This window comes from Lipotes vexillifer, unplaced genomic scaffold (genome assembly GCF_000442215.2).
Source record: "Lipotes vexillifer unplaced genomic scaffold, Lipotes_vexillifer_v1.1 scaffold1011, whole genome shotgun sequence".
Classification (NCBI taxonomy): domain Eukaryota; kingdom Metazoa; phylum Chordata; class Mammalia; order Artiodactyla; family Lipotidae; genus Lipotes; species Lipotes vexillifer.
In genome coordinates, this window is record NW_006787698.1 from 941,840 (window position 1) to 954,916 (window position 13,077).

Genomic DNA, 13,077 nt, shown 5'->3' on the forward strand with positions numbered 1-13,077 from the left:
CCCTTTTGGAAGGAGCGTGCTGAAGGCCTGTACCAGCTCCTTCTGTTGCGTCGACACAATCTAAAGGCAAAGCAAGACTCGGGTACAGTCCGGCCTGCCTATGTGCTGCCCAGGAGACAGCCACTGTTGGGGGGCACTGTGTCCCCCTCGGCTCCACATGTTGGAGTCCTAACTCCTGGTACCTCAGAAGGGGGCCTTATTTGGAAACGGGGTGGTCGCAGGTGTGACTAGTTCAGATGAGGTCATACTGGGGTGGGGGGGCCCAACCTAACAGGACGGGTGTCCTTATAAAAAGGGACAGAGGCACCACTCAGGCAGAGAACGTCTCGTGACGAGACACAGGGAGCAGGCGGCTGTCTCCAAGCCAAGGGGGGCTGCCTGGAACAGATCTTCCCTCAAGGCCTCAGAAGGAGCCAGCCTTGTCGACACCTTGATTTTGGACCTTTAGCTTCCAGAACCGGGAGATGATGAACTTCAGTGGCTTAAACCTCCCAGTGGTACTTTGCTATGACAGCCTGTTGCCTGGAAACCAAGAGCTCTGGCCTGGGCTGTCACTGAAGAGCCAGGTGGCCTTGGGTAAGACACAGCCTCTGGCCGCTGCAGCTTCCTGGAGGTGACACGGGGCTGGCAGGGCATCTCCCCGGGAGGGGTGACAGGAGAGAGGCGGGCAAGGCCTCAGCATGGCCCACACCCAGGCTCGCCACCAACCACCCCCCCCCGCCCCAGCTGCCTGTTCAGTGGGCAAAACCCACGCCCGCCTCGGGACCTTGCCCATCCCATGCGGCCAGGAACCATTTACAACAGCTGGTGGGGGCTCGGCAAAGCCACTTAGGACAGATCCCTGTAGAATCTGCCGTAATGTTCCGGTCAAGAGTGCAGAAGGGGTTTGGTTAGGGCCTAATCATGCCCAAACCAAAAACCACACCCCCAGTCATGAAAATAGGTGTATTTAATCTCACGCCTTTTTTATGAAACATTACATGAGAAGCCATTTCGGCAAAAATACGCAGGGGCTTCCTGGCTCGTCTGCCTGTTCCAACTTCTGCCGCAAGGGGCGTCGCCCTCTGACACCCCACGTGGGGCTGGGCATCCCTACAGCCCTTCTCCCCTTAGCCTCCTCTGCCCTCCTGGCTGTGGGGTCCTGAGGAACAACTCCCTGGGCGATGAGGACCCTTGTCTGCGACGATGACCAGCTGACAGAGGGAAGGATGCAGAACAGATGGGGCCGGTGAAGTGATATGTGAGGAGCTGCCCAGAGGCTGGGGTGGGGCACCCCTGGCCTGAGGTCGGGGTGCCCCAGGCAACTTGCTCCCCACCCCTCTGAGCTCCCTGTTCCGGAAGCTCTGTGAGCCACCACCCTGGCCCGCACTCGCGAACGAACGCACGCGCACTCGCGAACGCACGCGCACTCGCGAACGAACGCACGCGGGCGCGAGTCCCCTCCCCACGCCTCGGGGCCACCTGGAGGCAGGTGGGGCTGGGCTCACCACTCCCAGCCTCAGAGTCCAAGTTCAGAGTGACGGGCGGGCGGCAGGGCCCAGCCTGGAAGGCAGGGCTCCGGGAAGAACCTCTTCAGGTTCAGTTGGCCAAGAGAAGCACCTGCCGTGCAATGGGGCGAGCAGCCTCCGGACCCATCTCCCAGCGCACACCCTGGCCCTCCTCTCCTCATCCAGAAGCTTCTCCCGGGCGCCCAGACCCCTCTTACCTTGCCCTGACTGTCGGTCTGAAACTCAGCCAGTTTCAAGGCGATCTTGGGATTCTTGCTGCCTGCAGAAACGAAAGCGGGGTGGATCTGGCAGGTGTCGCCAAGAGGGCTCAGAGCAGGTGTTGGGGGCGGTGGCTGGGGGGCGCGGTGATCCTCACAGGCAGTGACATGGCCGGTGTGGGGGGAGGGGAGGAAGGCGCCAGGTGGCCAAAGGTCTCTCTGTAGGTGCGTCACCCTCTCTGGCCCAGGCACAAAGTCCCCCAGGCGGGACTGTCTCACTTTGGGCCTGGACCTTAGTCCCGACAGTGACGTGGCAACGTCTCTGCTCTTTAAGAACATAGGTCAGGCCTGGGCTGGTGGGAGGGCCGTGAGGGGGACACAAACACGAGGAAGATGCCTCTCTGCCTCTGGAGAGCTTGAATGCTGGCTGCAAAGACAGCACACGCCCGTAACAAAAGCACCAATGATGCAGAAAGGTGGCCCATGTCCCAGTAACACAGCCAGCCTTCAGCTGTCGGGAGGCAGGTGGCCTATAGGCTGGGGTGACCGAGACATGCCCTCCAGGGTGGGATTTGGTTCAGGCCCCTGTTATTCCTACGACAGATCTCAACTCTGGCCCCCGTGGCTCCAGCACCCCAGCAGGTAGTGTCTCGGTGCCTCTGTTTCCTCGTCTCTCCAACAGGGGAAGGGAAGGACCGACTTCCCCATTCACACCAGGGACTGGAAGTTTCCATAGGAAGGCTCTGCCTAGCATGGCCCACAGTTAGCAAGAACGAGTCTGTCATAGGCTTCCACGGAGGTCCTAAAGATGCTGAACCTGGCCTGCACACGTATTTTGTGTGGCTAAGTGTTTTTTGTTTTTTTTTTAATTGGCCGTGCCATGTGCGGCATGCAGGATCTTAGTTCCCCGACCAGAGATCGAACCCGTGCCCCCTGCAGTGGAAGCGTAGAGTCTTAACCACTGGACCGCTAGGGAAGTCCTGCTAAGTATTTTTAAATGATTCAAGCCACGTTTAAGAATTGGTAGACTTCTGGGACTTCCCTGTATTTCTGGGCAAACCCTGTATTCTCACAAGGCAGTGAGTGTCTGATGCGCCCCCGGAGGGGGCCCACACCTCCCACTGCCTCCCCAGGGCTCCTACTGTCTCCTGGGCCCCGAGGCAGGACACCAGTCACCACTGATGGTGGCGCTGGCCTGGCTGTTGTTCCCGAGTGCAGCCTGCTTCTCCGGGTCCATCCCTGTCTAGGTCTTGTGGGCCCAACCTGGTTGGTGCCTCACTGTGTTCTGTGAGGCTTCAGAACACTGCCGAGCCGCCCTCACGTGTGCTGGGCCCTCACCTGTCCTGGGGTACCGGTAGGAGTCCGTCTTCCTCTCCTCTAGCGCGGGAGAGGGCACGTGAATGATCTCCACCTCGGACTCGTCCACTTCCTCGTACAGGATCCGCAGCGTCTTGCAGCCTTCTGAACCTGGGAGGGGGCAGGGCAGCTGCTGAGGGTGCCGGTGTCCCCTCTGCCGCCCCGCACCCCCCTGCCCACACTGGGACTCTGCTCTACCATGGCAGGGCCCAGACAAGAATGGTCCCTGGGGCCGGAAACCCAGCTCTGCCGTGTACTAGGCCTGAAGCCAGTCACATGTCCTCCTGGGGCCTCGATTTCCTTCCCTGTAAAACCAGAGCAAGAACGGAGCTCTTCCCAGCACAGGAAGGCAAGGGAGATGGCCACGTGCGGACTTACGGGCTGAACCACACGCCCACCCAATTCCTACATTCAAGTCTCAACCCCTGGACCTCAGATCGGGACTGTATTTGGAGATGGGGGTCTTTAAAGAGGTGATTCGGTTAAAATGCAGCCCTGAGGGTGGCCCTGATACAGTATGACTGCTGTTGCTATAGAAAGAGGTTAGGACACAGACGCGCAGAGGGGAGACCACGTGAGGACAGGGGGGAGATGGCAGCCATCTGTAAGCTGAGGAGAGAGGCCTCGGAAGAAGCCAAACCTGCCGACACCTCCATCTCAGACGTCCAGCCTCCAGGCTGTGACATCTGAGCTGCCCCATCTGTGGGACGTGGTCACGGCCACCCGAGCAGACTAACACTTGGGGCAGGGCTCAAGAAGGGGTACATTGAAAGTTGTCATGAGAAGTAAGCGAATCACCGGGAGCTGACAGCCTAGCAAGGGGCGTGAGGACTGGCAATGCCAACATCAAGGGGATGGAGCCCATGGCTGTTCCTTTCTCGGCTGCCGAGAAGGGCCCCCATCTGCTTCCTGTACCCTCGCCTGACTCACTAGGATGGACCAATGACATCCTCCAACCTCGGCCAAACCCATCTTGCCTTCAGGTCTCCACACCTGCTCTATGGGGCGCTGGCAGCCACAGGGCTGAGGCAGCGGAAGTGCTGCAGCTCAGACTCAGTGCTAAGGGCTCCTATGTCTGTCCACTGGACACGGGTCATTCCGGGGCCCTGAATTTCCTGGCCAGGAAAGACCCTCTTGGGTTGCTATGGTCATGTAGCTCCACGGGTGCATGCCGTGAGTGGGGCTACAGCAAGTGGGGTAAACGTCCCTTGGCCTCAGCATTCAGGGGCTCTACCTGAGGGGTTCTGAGCTGTTAAGAATAGTAGAGTGAGTATCTTGATGTCATTGAGACCAGTGGATGGCAACCAGGGGCCATTCTGTGTCCCCAGGGGCCATGTGGCAATGTCTGGGGACATTTGTGGCTGTCACAACTCAGGTGACAGGTGACACACTGAGTCACCACGGCCCCCCCACAGAGAATGACCCAGCCTCCGTGTCCACAGGGCTGAGGGGGAGAGACCTCACTTTATAGGCCGGAAGTCGAAGGGTGGATGGTCACCTACTTCAGGCTCAGAGTCACAAGCTGAGTGACCTGACCCAGGACCCTGACTCCTGACATGGAGCCCTTTTCCCCAGAGACACAGACCGTGGGCACACACAGCACTGCGGTGGTGAAGGACCCCGGCCCAGATGAAGGGGGAGCGCGTGTGGCGTCCTCCCCAGGAACGTGCCGATCCCGGCCCCGTCTCGGCAGCACCAGCAGCCCTTAGGCGCCTGACGCCGGCAAGTCATCCTTTACCTGGGCGCTGGCTAGCATGTTTGGCGCTGGTTTCTCTCCGTTGCACAGTTTTCATGCCTAGCTTCTATTCATGGTAGGACCATGACGTTTTCTTTTCAAATTGATTTAAGGAGAAGACACGCTGAAGTAAAGGCAGGGGTGACTAGCAGATGAGGTGGCACTCGGCTGAGGCGGTGGATGGCCAGTGCCTGGTCCCCAGGATCCTGGCTTGCGTGGCCACTCGCCCACGGACACACACAGAGGCGCTAAGGCCAGGGAGGACTCTATGCGCAGCGGAGGCCTGGCCCACTCCTGCTCGTGCAGCAGAGGGTGTGATGGTACTCACGCACCCCAAGAAACGACTCTCCCCGCGCTCAGGAAACAGACTTTGGTCCACTGAACAGGGGAGATAAGACACCCTCGCCTCATGCACAGCACAAAAACACAGATACAAAGTGGCCTGCTGATCTGGCTTCTTTCTAACTTGTTGGCAAAATCCGTCAAGATTTAAGATGCATGTAGCTTCAATTCATCTCTCTTACAGCTGGGAATTTTCTCTAAGGCAGGATTTTTGATACTTGGCGCTGCGGACATTAGGGCCGGGCCATTCTCTGCAGGGGGCCACCCTGGGGTGGGGTGTGGAGCAGCACCCCTGCCCCCACCCCCTCGATGCTGGAAGCACCCCCAGTCGTGACAACCACAGATGTCCCCAGACACCGCCCAGTGTCCCCTGGGCGTGGGGGGTGGGGCAGACCACCCCTGGCTGAGGACCATTAACATACTCCCAGGAGGTCACGAGGATAAATGTAGGAAGATTTCGCTGCAGTATTGTTTACAACACCAAAGCAAAACCCAAACCGGAAACTGGCAATAGCCAAAGTGCCCATCAGTGTGGACTTCTTAACTAAACTGTGGTACATCCACGCCCCCAGGACATTCACAGTTAAAGGATTCTCTGGGTGCTGACTGCAATGGACTGAATGTCTGTGTCCCCACGGAATTCAAATGTTAGACCCTACCCCCGAGTGTGATGTATTGGGAGGTGATTAGGTCATGAGGGTGGAGCCCTCACAAAGGGGATCAGTGCCCCTATAAAAAGGAACCCCAGGGCTTCCCTGGTGGCGCAGCGGTTGAGAGTCTGCCTGCTGATGCAGGGGACACGGGTTTGTGCCCCGGGCCAGGAAGATCCCACATGCCGCGGAGAGGCTGGGCCCGTGAGCCATGGCCGCTGAGCCTGCGTGTCTGGAGCCTGTACTCCGCAACGGGAGAGGCCACAGCAGTGAGAGGCCTGCGTACCACAAAAAAAAAAAAAGGAACCCCAGAGAGCTCCCTGCCCCTTCACCATGTGAGGACAGAGTGATATGACAGCATCCATGAACAAGGAAGAGGCCCTCACCAGACAACGAATCTGCCTTGGACTTGGACTCCCAGCCCTTGCAACAGTAAGAAATAAATGCCTGCTGTTTATAAGCCACCCTGGCTGTGGTATTCTGTCACAGCAGTCTCAAAGGACTGAGACACGGATGTTGACGGGAAGGTTGCTGAGGTTTATCTTAAATGAAAAGAGCAAAGAGCAGACTAGCATGTACACTGTGCTTCTGCTAACGGAAAAAGTGTTTGCAGAAGTGTTTCTAAAAATGGAAAGGTGCTTACCCTCCCAAGAGGCTGTGGGACACCACCAGTAGCCAGTGAAGCGGTCAAATTCTTCCTGGATGACGAAGGTGGCTACACCCGCGGATCTGGGGTCGTCAAGGACACTGGACAAGCCTGGATGGGGAGGGGGCCGGGCGAGAGATGAGGAGTCTGGTTTAGAGCAGGGCTTCTCCCCTGGCACGGCTGACATCAGGGCCGGACCGTTCTCTGTGGGGGCATCCTGGGCGCTGTGGGGTGTGCAGCAGTCTCCCTGGCTGCACCCACTCGATGCCAGGAGCATCCTCACCTCGCTGTGACAGCTGAAAATGTCTCAGCACATGGCCAGTACCCCAGTCGCCCCTGGCTGAGAAGCTCAGGTTTAGTGAGACGGCACCTGGGCCTTGTGGCAGGACAGGAGGCAGGGATCGGGGTCAGAGGCCACAACCCATGCAGTCCTGCAGATATATCTGCACAGGGTTGATGTCACTGTCGGCCAGCAGGGGCCTGAGGGGTAGGCCGGGTCTGGTGAGTTCTGGGCTGGAAGCATGGCATGGGGACAGGAGAGCGGAGGTAGGAGGGGCTGAGGGGAGCAGAGGCGCACAAGTGTCCGGCGTGGAGTCCAGGCCCCAGTGGCCGGGGTGATTCACGTGGAGGAAGACCCCGAGCCAGGCAGCCGGACTCTTTGTGGGGCCAGAGGGGGAGCCACGGGAGGGGGGCCGTGGGACCACGGTCTGGGAAGGCGCCTGGTGGTCCAGCGGGGAGCACAGTGACAGGGGCGCGAGTCTTTCTAGAAGCTGGGCTGGTGGCTGTGACGACAGACCACCCCAGGGGTGCCGTCCTGTCGGCCCCGCCCTCCTCCCGGCGCCCTCCCCCCGGCCTCACCCTTGTGGCAGAAGGTCAGCCGCCGCTCCTCGCCCGTCTCGATGTTGGCCACCCACAGGTCGCGGCTGTTGACGAAGGAGAAGAAGGCGGCGTCGGCGGGGCAGATCTTGGGGTCCATCCGGGGCCCGGAACACTGGGTCTTGATTTCCAGCGGCTTCATGGGGGACACCTGGGGAAACACAGAAACCCAGCTCAGAGGGTCAGGAGGCCACCACCTGCCCCGCCTCCCCCCACCAGAGAGCGGGGCTCACCATGAAGCCATTCTTGCCGCCGTCCCGGCAGTGAAAGAGACTGTTGCTGGCCTGGAAGAGGAAGAGGCCGCTCTCGCTGTGGAAGTCGTAGGAGGTGATACCGAAGACACCCAGGCGCTTCCGCTCCCGCAGGAGCTCCTCTTCCCGGGAGTAGACCCCGTGGTGGGGCGTGGCCTGGGGACACAGTGGGTGGGGCCGGGGGGCGGGGCGGAACACCGGCATCAGCACCTGGAGGCTCCAGCACCCTGGCCACAGAGCGGCACAGACTGGCAGGGCCGCGGGGCTCACCTGTAGCTGCAACCTCCTCACCCCCCACCAAATTGCTCTAGGACACACGAGGCCCTCCTCCGCCCCCAGGGCCACCCTACACCCTACAGACCCCCGCCCTCCCTCCCTGGTCACAGCCCCTTCCTGCAGTCTTTGGTACTTCCTGCTGAGAGCATTCGAGCTGAAGCCACCCGCCACCAGCCGTTCATGCTCTTGGCATGGGTAGGGGTGGGGCAGATTCCACGCCTGACCACCCTCACACCTGACCTTGGGCAGGGCGGGCAGGTAAACTATGGTGGACACCATGCAGCTGCCCCAAGAAGAATTCTGAAGATGATGTGGAAATTCAGAGGAACGTTAAAGGGAAGAAATACATTTTTATTTTTATTTTTTTAGTTTATTGTTATTATTATTTTTTTGGCTGCGCTGCGTGGCATGCATGGTCTTAGTCCTCCGACCAGGGATCGAACCTGTGCCCCCTGCAGTAGAAGAGCGGAGTCCTAACCACTGGACCGCCCGGGAATTCCCAGAAATGCATTTTTAAAGAGCAGAATCCAAAGCAAAATGAGCCCCACGCTGCGAGGAAAGCCATGTAAATAGGAGTTGGTCAGCTTGGGACAGGGGACAGGCAAAAGAGAGAGGGGCTGCATGGGTTCCCTTCCCTGCGTACTGTCATATTTTATTTTTGATCAAAAATAAATCAACATACACCAGTGCACAAAACACTCTCGCCGCTCACTGGCCGTCTCCCCCTCTGGAAGCGAGGTGACTTTGGGCGACATCCATCATTAGCTAAATTTCTATAAAAGGGTCTCGGCCCAAGTTACTTGCATGCCGTTGGTGAGGCATTTAAGAGGAAGACGTGCTTCTGACGGGAGCTGTCACCGCAAGCTACACGCTGGGGCCCGGGTGTGCACCAAAGGGAGGGGGCAGGCGTGGCACAGGTGTCCAGGGCCAGGCGCTCCTCTCTGAGGGGCTGCCGTTAAGCGGGGGATGGGCTGGGACCCCCTCGGGTGGGGTGGGGTGGGTGCAGGGCCCAAGGAAGCTGAGTGAGGCCGAAGAAGGGGCTGCCGTGCGCCCACCTGCCTTGCCCACCGGGAGGGCCCGACTCCCATGGCTCACCTGAAAGTGATCCAGCATCTGCTTCCAGGACAGGAGCAGCAGCGCTTCCTTCCGGACCTTCCTGGGGATCTCGGAGTAGAGGAGGGAGTTCTCTCGGCTGCCATAGGGCATCCCTTGGGAGGAAGAGAGGAAAACCAGAATGGGCCCCCTTGCCAGGGTCGGGGCAAGGGACTCGGGCGGGACCGGCCTCGGGCCCTGGCTCCCCATGGCTGGGCCTGGCTGGTTCCTCCTGCTTCTATAGCACCCTGACGGCACACCCCTCCCCAGAGAAGCCACGGACCCTGGGTTACACCCGCCAGCAGGAGCAGCAGGCAATTCTACCTGAGATGTTAGTGCTGAATATCTTAGCCTCAGTTACTGAAGAAATAGCGCACAATGGGGCTTCCCTGGTGGTCCAGTGGGTAAGACTCCATGCTCCCAATGCAGGGGGCCCGGGTTGGATCCCTGCTTGGGGAACTAGATCCCATATGCTGCCACTACTAAGAAGTTCGCATGCTGCAACTAAGACCTGGCGCAGCCAAAATAAATAAATGAATAAATAAATAAATAAATAGAAACAGCACACAAGAGGATGAAAAACGGGGGGCTGGTCAGTGATTCCCAACTCTCCACAGGTTGGGCTCTGGTCCAGGCATTAATCGAGGATCAGAGAACGGGCAAAGCTCCAGGACTGGGAAACGTGTATCCAATCCAGCCTCTCCCATTCGGTGCTGCTGACACCGGGACCGGTCATCCTCTGGGGGGCCGTCCCAGGCACTGGGGGTTGTGGAGCAGCCTCCCTGGCCCCACCCACTGGATGCCAAGAGCACCCCCAGTGTGACAACCATAGATGTCCCCAGACACTGCTGAGTATCATCCCCTGGGGCAGGAGCACCCCGACTGAGAACCACCGAGCTATTCTAACCTTATCTGTAAAATACAGTAGCTGCCTAGTGAAACCTCTGTGTGGATTAAGTAAGGTAAGAGATAAAAAGCACTCAGCACAAACAGCGGCAAATAAAACAAGGACGTATCTTCTAACCAGGCTTCTTTTGGCCACGCCACACCCTGTGTGGGATCCTAGTTTCACGACCAGGATCAAATCCATGCCCCCTGCAGTGGAAGCACGAAGTCCTAACCACTGGACTGCCAGGGAAGTCCCAACTGGAAGTGCCTCTGCCTCGATGTATGACGGTACTATGGCTGTTAACAAGGTTAATGGCGGGAGCAGAATGGTTCTCAGGAAGCTTCGGGTTCCCCACTCTCTGGGCAACGAGGTGAGGGACGGGGGCAGAGCCTCCCGGCAGCAGGTGGGATGCTCTGCAGTGGCCCAGGAATGCACTGTGGCCAACAGCGGGTCACAGAAAGCAGGCGTACCACTTTGACCCCTCTCAATCCCAAATTTCTCCAGGAGGAAGGCTCGGTTTGGTGCTGGCCTCTCTTCCTCGTAGGCCCTCTCACTTTTTTTTTTTTTTTTTTTTTTTTTTTTCCTTGCGTTATGCGGGCCTCTCACTGTTGTGGCCCCTCCCATCTGCGGAGCACAGGCTCCGGACGCGCAGGCTCAGCGTCCACGGCTCACGGGCCCAGCCGCTCCGCGGCATGCGGGGTCCTGCGGCATGTGGGATCCTCCCGGACCGGGGCACGAACCCGTGTCCCCTGCATTGGCAGGCAGACTCTCAACCACTGCGCCACCAGGGAAGCCCCAGCGCTCTCACTTCTAAGAGTGGGAGAAAAGGCAGGCCGCCCCCCAAGCTTGGCACCTCCAGAGCTAGATAGAGCTTCAAAAATAATACCTATTCCACCACAGTAACTCTTATGGGTAGCTTCTCAATATGGCAAGTTACTCGCGTCTTCCACTCATGACAAAGTTTCCTCATGAAGTATAGTTAGTAAAAAAAGAGTGAAAACGCAAAGCTACAAGTGGGAAGCATTCACAATTCGACTTCCAGGGACTCTCTAAGCTGCCACAGCCGGAATCATTCCCAGCTAGAGGCACGGATGTGACGCTGCCCGTCTGAGTTGCCGACGGGGCCATCTTCCTAAGTTCACAAGACAAGTTGGGACGAGTATCGTGCGGTGCATGATTCCTCTTTTTTTTTTTTTTTTTTTTTTTGGCCACACGGCTTGTGGGATCTTAGTTCCCAGACCAGGGATGGAACCGCGCCCCTTGCAGTGGAAGCGCGGAGTCTTAACCACTGGACCGCCAGGGAAGTCCCTGTGATTCCATTTCTGTGAAACGTCCAGAACAGGCAAATCCAGAGACAGGAAGCAAGTCAGTGGGTCGCTATGGGCTGGGGGAGGGGGATAGGGAGTGACTGCTAATGGGCACAGGGTTGCTTTCTGGGGTGATGGAATGTTCTGGAATTTGACTGTGGTGATGGTTGCACAATACTGTGACTACCCAAAACCACCGAGCTCTCCACCTTTAAGAGAGGGAATTTTATGGGATGTGAATTACATCTCAATTTTAAAAAAAGCAAACACCACGCAGCGTGGTGGCTGGGAAGGCCAGCGTGGAAAGCTGGGAGGGAGCAGGTGGCCACTCTCGGCCGAGCGCTGTGGGCTCTGGACAGCCCCTGTCCGCAGGCTCTCTGGGAGCCGGAGCCTTCCAAACAGGAAATCAACGGTGCAGCCTTGCCAAGGACATCAGAGCCACCTCCCCCCCGCCAACAATTCATAAGCAGTGACACGAAACAGCCCATTCCGGCACATTCCCTGGAGGAGCTGCCCTCGGCAGGCACCTGTGCCGGTGTGCACGGCGAGTGTCTGGGACGGCTGACCACGGCCGCTGACTTCTGCTGTCACGGTCCCTCCTGTGCCTCCTCTTAACAGCTCCACTCCATCTCTGGGGACAGCACCCCACCCCAAAGCCCACCAGCACGGCAGGTGGCCCAGGCCTGGGCAAACACCGCGTGGCCTGGATGAGGGGACACGTGGGCTGTGTGACCCTGGAGCTGGACACAGGACACGAGGGACCCCCCTAAGGGACCCCCAGTGCTGTCTGGGGCCCCGTGCCCTCCTCCACCAAATGCAGGACACCCGTTTGCAGGGGGGAGGAGCCGACCCACTAGGAACAGTTGAGCCCTGGAACCATCTTCCGGGGACATTCCTGAGCAGCAGGCACGTTCCCTTTTCTGTTCCATCCCACGTGCACTGGGCTCCCAATGAGCCTTCCCAGAGGACGGTGACTGGCAAGCCTGGGGCCCACCCAGGAGGCAGGGGTCCCAGGGGAGCAGAGGGCGGGCTGTGCATCGCCCCTAGAGGTCCTTTCTGTTCAATCCATAAATGCTTCTGGCTGCCAGCATTCCCCCGGCACCAGGCTAGTGCAGACAGGTTATAAATACAAGGGGGTTCTGGGGAGACCTGCCCCAGGAACTTGGACATGGAGTGAGGTCAAGGGTACCCCGAGGATGTTGAGTGATGCAGACTGGATCAGCTCAAGGGTGAGCAACGTCACCCCAAGAGAAGTAGGATGGCTTTGGGCTGTTCTAGGCACTTTTTGGAGCCGCAGTGGGTCCACAGTCCTTGTCTGGAGCTGCCCCCTACAAGAGTGGGCCCTCAGCACCTGCTATAGACGGCAGGGACCGCCCGCCCCAGGCCAAGGATGACTGGATGAGTGGATGTCTGAGCCAATCATACTCGCTGTCCCAGAAATTCAGAGAAAGCTGGTCCATTTCTGCTGGTGGCTGGAACCAGAAGTGCAATCCCGGGAGTGTGGCAGTGGAAGGTAGGTGGGCAGTGAGGGTGGATCCACGGAGAGAAACATACGAGGGCAGATGCCTGGACTCCATATGGTTGGGCTTCTCAGTGCTGGTCATGAGGCTGGGGGGTTCCCTGACACACCCGTGTCCTTACTATGAGGGGCCCTTGGTGGCTCAAAGTAGCTCGGAGCATTTCCGTCCCTTTGGTTGGCTTAACAATGGCTACGATCATGTCCTAATCCCTGGAAACTGTATGTTACCTTCCTGGCAAAAGGGCCTTTGCAGATGGGATTACGTTAAAGACTTCTAGCTGGGGAGATTAGTCTGGATTATCTCAGTGGGCCCTAAATGTAATCTCGTGCCTTATCAGAGGGAGACAGAGAGATTACAGACATACAGGAGAGGAGGAGGCAACGAGACCACAGACGCAAAGACTGCAGTGACGCAGCCACAAGCCAAGGAATG

General features: G+C 58.4%; 1 protein-coding gene across 1 annotated transcript in view; it reads right to left on the minus strand.

Annotated features, from left to right (window-relative positions):
* DPP9 (dipeptidyl peptidase 9) overlaps positions 1-13,077 on the minus strand; it is a 41,580-nt gene that overhangs the window by 18,915 nt on the left and 9,588 nt on the right. Inside the window, 7 exon segments of the mRNA XM_007460534.1 lie at positions 1-60; positions 1,706-1,767; positions 3,044-3,172; positions 6,432-6,545; positions 7,293-7,461; positions 7,544-7,717; positions 8,933-9,045. The exon segment at positions 1-60 is cut by the window's left edge and continues 12 nt beyond it. Of these exon segments, the coding sequence (XP_007460596.1) occupies positions 1-60; positions 1,706-1,767; positions 3,044-3,172; positions 6,432-6,545; positions 7,293-7,461; positions 7,544-7,717; positions 8,933-9,045 (821 nt within the window).